We start from the raw sequence: 4,067 nt of genomic DNA, 5'->3' as shown, positions 1-4,067 counted from the left end.
TGCCCAGCTGGGAGTCCAGCACCAAGGGACGTGGCCCCTGCCCACTGTAGACACTGGGCCCTGCAGGGCTGCGGGCTCCTCCCAGCAACCGCACCCCCTGCCCAGGTCTGGATGGATCCGCGGCGGGGTAGGGAGGTGGGCACGCCGAGGTGGGCCCAGGGGTCTCCGACACTGCTCTCCAGGGACCAGATGGAGGTCCCTCCTGTTCCTGGCCTGCAGCTCACCCGGGGTGCCTAGCCTCCCTGCAGCCCAGGTCGAGAGGCTGGGGCGGGCGCCCGTCTCACTGGGGCCCACTCTACCTCACCAGTGTCAGGGAGTGGCGAGCCCTGGACTTCGGCTCCCAGGGGCAGGGGCCTGACACGCAGTGGGCCATCGGGCAGACACTGAGTCTCCCTGGACTAGGCGGCTTTGGCCAAGCTGAGGCCCACTCCCTGACCTCCTGCCCCAGCCTGGCCCCAGCCTGGGGATTGCCATTTGCCCTCAAGCCTCCCCAAGTCCTCTTGAGGGGGACTGCCCCTCCTCCTCATGGGGGGTACAGTGGGACGGTGTGGCCTGGGCAGTGTGTGCCAGGCACAGCTGCCTGCAATGCCCTGGGGACGACTAGCAGCCACCCCATGGGCCAGGCTCTCGCCCGCCATGGGGTGCTGTGCGGGAAGAAGGCCAGCCTCCCGTGGGGGCGGGGCGCGGGTCTGGGGGCCCATCAGAGCGCGGGCGGGCGGGCCTGGGGCAGCTGAACTGGCCCACATCCTCCGCGGCTTCACAGGGGGCAAGCTCTCACCGGTGGGCCCGGAGCTGGGGGCCCCCGGCCACCAGCAGGCCTGGCGGGGGTGGGCCAGAGGCCCCATCAAAGCTCCTGCCCTTCCATCTCTGCTTCTCGGGGGTCCGCACCACGGGTTTTTTCTTTGGTGTCCTCTCCACCGTCAGGGACACGGGTGAGGGTCCCGGGAAGCTTGACCGGGACCCACATGTGTGGAGGGCACAGGGAGAGGCCCCGTCCCCACACTTGACCTTCTGCCAACAGCCTGTGGTCGCACGGAGGAGCCCCTCCAGGCAGAGGCTGGGGGGCGGGACACCAGCCCCCATCTGTCCCCAAACCTCAGGGCTCCCACCTTCCAGAAAGTTCCCCTCTACAGGCCAGAGATCATCTCGTGGTCCCTCGCGGCTGGTGACCTTGGGCAGACCCTGGGTGTGGGCTCCTGGGGGCCACCCCATCTGTTCTGGGCCCCTCCCCCGGGCACTCTGGGCCCCCTGCCGGCCCACCCATGTGGTCTCCCCCAGGGGTGCCTGCTGCTCGCCACCACGCATGGACTCGCCCTTGGGGGCAGTCCTGTGCCCTGCTGGCCCTGTCCACCCCTGGAGCGGCCATGAGGGCAACGCAGCCTCCCAGCTGCCCCAGATGGGCCCCAGACCCGGGAAGTGGGGGAGGTTTCCCTGCCTGCTCCCCTGAAGCCACGTGCTCTTCCCCAGGGGCCCTTTCTGCCTCAGCCACAGGTCCCTGGGGCTCTGGGCCCTGCCTCCCAGGAAGGGTCTCAGGAGGAGGCAAGCAGGAGAGCTGCAGGGAGGGCTCTGGAGAAGGCCAGGGTGTCTGACCAGCAGGATGGCCCAGCGGGGTCACGGGGCAGGCCTGGTCAGAGCCAGGGAGCAGAAGAGACAGGTGCCAACACAGCTCGGGGGCCAGAGCAGGGGACACTGGGGTCCGAGGGCAGGGTGCCAGGTGCCCTAGGCCATGGCCAGGAGCCGTTCCCCACCCCCACCACCCTGGGGAGGGCTCGGCACCAGGAGGTGGGCCCCCGCCCTCCGGCCCATCAGGGAAACAGAACAGGTGGGCAGACGCCCCGGCGGGGTTCCGTCGTGGAAAGGAAGAGGCAGCAGCTGAGGCTGCAGCGTTTAATGAGAACCCACGGAGCTCCCGGGGGAGGGGCAGCTTCCGGGGGGCGGCGGACGAGAGGCGGCAGGTCCAGCTCCAGGCCGGCTCCGTCCTTGCACAGGGCAGCCGCCCGCCTCACCTCCGCACTTCTGCAGCACAGATGCGTCTCAGCCGGGAGGGGGCCCTGGGCACCTCCCCCCACGCTGCCCGCTGGAGCTGCCCGCTCACCGTCCAGGGTGTGGAACTGGTCCGCGGCCTCGCAGAAACCTGGGGGCCGGGCGAGGGGTCAGGGGCAGCCGGGGGTAGGGGGTGGGCGGCGAGCCAGGGGGACACGGGCAGGCAGCGACACTCACCGTACTTGGGGAAAAACAGGGTGTGGTCCTCGGTCAGGTTGGCTCCCTGGACCCGCTGCTCAAACACACTCAGGAAGGAATCGCTCACAGGCAGCGAGCGGACTGCATGCGGGACACAAGGGCTCCTGGGCACCCAGGGGGCAGGGCCTGCAGGGCGCTCTGGGGGCCGCGATCCGCCCCTGCTCCCCCACCGCCCCGTCCCGTTCTGGCCCCACATTTGGGCCGAAGGGCAAGGGACAGGGAGGAGAAAGGAGAGGGCCCACCCAGCCCCCCCGACAGCCCTGCAGGCAGGCAGACCCAGGCCCCTGGGACCTACCGTACAGCTTCACTGACAGCTGCCGCGCCCGCTCCAGGTACAAGACGGCGAAGCCACGGTAGTCCGTGTCCCCGACGACCACGTCCACTGGCCTGCGGGCGCCCCGGGCTGCGGGGAGCCGGTGGGTCAGCCCCACCGTCAGCGCCGTGCCCGCCCCCAGCAGCCACCGCCTCACCTTGGAGCAGGAAGCGCCCCGGGCGTCCCGTGTCTCTGTACAGCTGCCGCACTGCCCAGCAGATTCCATCCCTGGGGGCACGGCCGGCGTGGGAGGATGCCCAGCATGCTGGGGCACCCCAACCCGGGTGAGGCCACAGCTGAGGTGGGCTCAGGGGTCCTCGCTGGGACTCACAGCTTTCGGAAGGTGCTGACGGTCATGGCTGAGCCCTGAGGAGCCGCGTGCAGAATGGTGGCCTCAGCCCGATGGCCCTGCTCCTGCAGGTAGCGACACGGGGAGGCCACGGCCACCAGGAGCCAGGTCCCTGCGAACTAGGGAGCAGGCCGCGTGAGGGCATGCAGGGATGGGGGCGTCAGAGCCGGGCAGGCCCCTGCCCCACTTCGGCCCGGCTCTACCTGCTGGGCGTCAAAGTTGGCCTTGGGCTGGATGGTGCTGATAGGGGATGGGGGCCGCGGGGGTCTCCGTGCCCGCTGACCCAGGGAGCTGCTGGCCAGGAGCAGAGTCAAGAGGGCTGCCACCCTGGGGGTCAGCATGGCGATGGCAGCGACAGGGCAGGACAGCCACGTCCCCGGGTCGGAGTCCACTGTAGGCCGCTGCCCAGCAGCCCCGCCCAGGAAGTCTGCCCACGCTCCCGCAGCCAGAAACCCCTGCCCTGGGCCAGACAACGCCCCACTCAGGCTCGTGGTGAACTCAGCCTCACCCCGGACATCTGACCTTGCTCCTGCGCTTCCCGGCAGGGGCCCGTCGCCATGTCCAGTGTCCAAAGTCCAAGTTGACCTCTGGTCCTTGTCCACTGGGTGGCTCTGAGCCCACCTGCAATGCGGGAGAACCGGGTTCGAACCCTGGGTTGGGAAGACCCCGTGGAGGAGGAAGAGGCGAGCCAGGATTCCTGCCTGGAGACTCCCACGAACTGTACGCTCCGTGAATGGACAGAGGAGCCTGGTGGGCTGCAGTTCCTGGGGTCGCACAGAGTCGGACACGCCTGAGCGACCTTCTCTTTCTTTCTCTTGTCCACAAACCCGGTGATTTCCACGGCGGCGGGTGCTCACCCCCTTGTACGTTCATCTCCCCACAGCGCAGCAAGGGCCCGTGAGGCCGCGAAGGCCGGAGCTCGGTCTCGAACCCGCGACCCTGAGCCTCGCCCGCAGCCCTGCGCACGGCCGCCGCCCCTCCCCGCCGCCAGGGGCGATGTTCCAGGGGCGGCCGGGCGCGCACGGGCACGCGGAAGCGCGGCCCGGGCCGCGGGGCCCTAACGCGCAGGCGCAGTAGCGGCCGACGCGGGCTGTGGCGCTCGGCCGTCGACGGTCATCGATGCCTCGGGGCTCGTGGCATCAGCCTGGCGGCCTCCATCATAGA

General features: G+C 70.0%; 1 protein-coding gene across 3 annotated transcripts; it reads right to left on the bottom strand.

Moving 5' to 3' along the window:
* Positions 1–1,873: 1,873 nt before the first annotated feature.
* Positions 1,874–3,850, bottom strand: C8G (complement C8 gamma chain). Of its 3 annotated transcripts, none has more exons than XR_005720125.1 (7): positions 3,761–3,844; positions 3,107–3,524; positions 2,712–3,022; positions 2,537–2,644; positions 2,221–2,322; positions 2,096–2,134; positions 1,874–2,016 (listed from the first exon to the last, which is right to left on the bottom strand). XR_005720125.1 is itself a non-coding variant. In XM_040235668.1 (7 exons), the coding sequence occupies exons 1-7, from the start codon at positions 3,242–3,244 to the stop codon at positions 2,003–2,005; spliced, it is 609 nt and encodes a 202-aa protein (XP_040091602.1). In that variant the 5' UTR covers positions 3,245–3,850; the 3' UTR covers positions 1,874–2,002. The 3 variants fall into 3 exon arrangements, 1 of the variants encoding a protein (XP_040091602.1); XM_040235668.1 differs by having other exon boundaries at positions 2,712–2,782; positions 2,886–3,022; positions 3,107–3,850; XR_005720124.1 differs by lacking the exon at positions 3,761–3,844 and having other exon boundaries at positions 2,221–2,644; positions 2,712–2,782; positions 2,886–3,022; positions 3,412–3,597.
* Positions 3,851–4,067: the final 217 nt, after the last annotated feature.

This window comes from Oryx dammah, unplaced genomic scaffold (assembly GCF_014754425.2).
Source record: "Oryx dammah isolate SB20612 unplaced genomic scaffold, SCBI_Odam_1.1 HiC_scaffold_2058, whole genome shotgun sequence".
NCBI lineage: Eukaryota > Metazoa > Chordata > Mammalia > Artiodactyla > Bovidae > Oryx > Oryx dammah.
The sequence above is the reverse complement of the archived record's forward strand: the minus strand, read 5'-3'. Positions and strand labels throughout refer to the sequence as shown.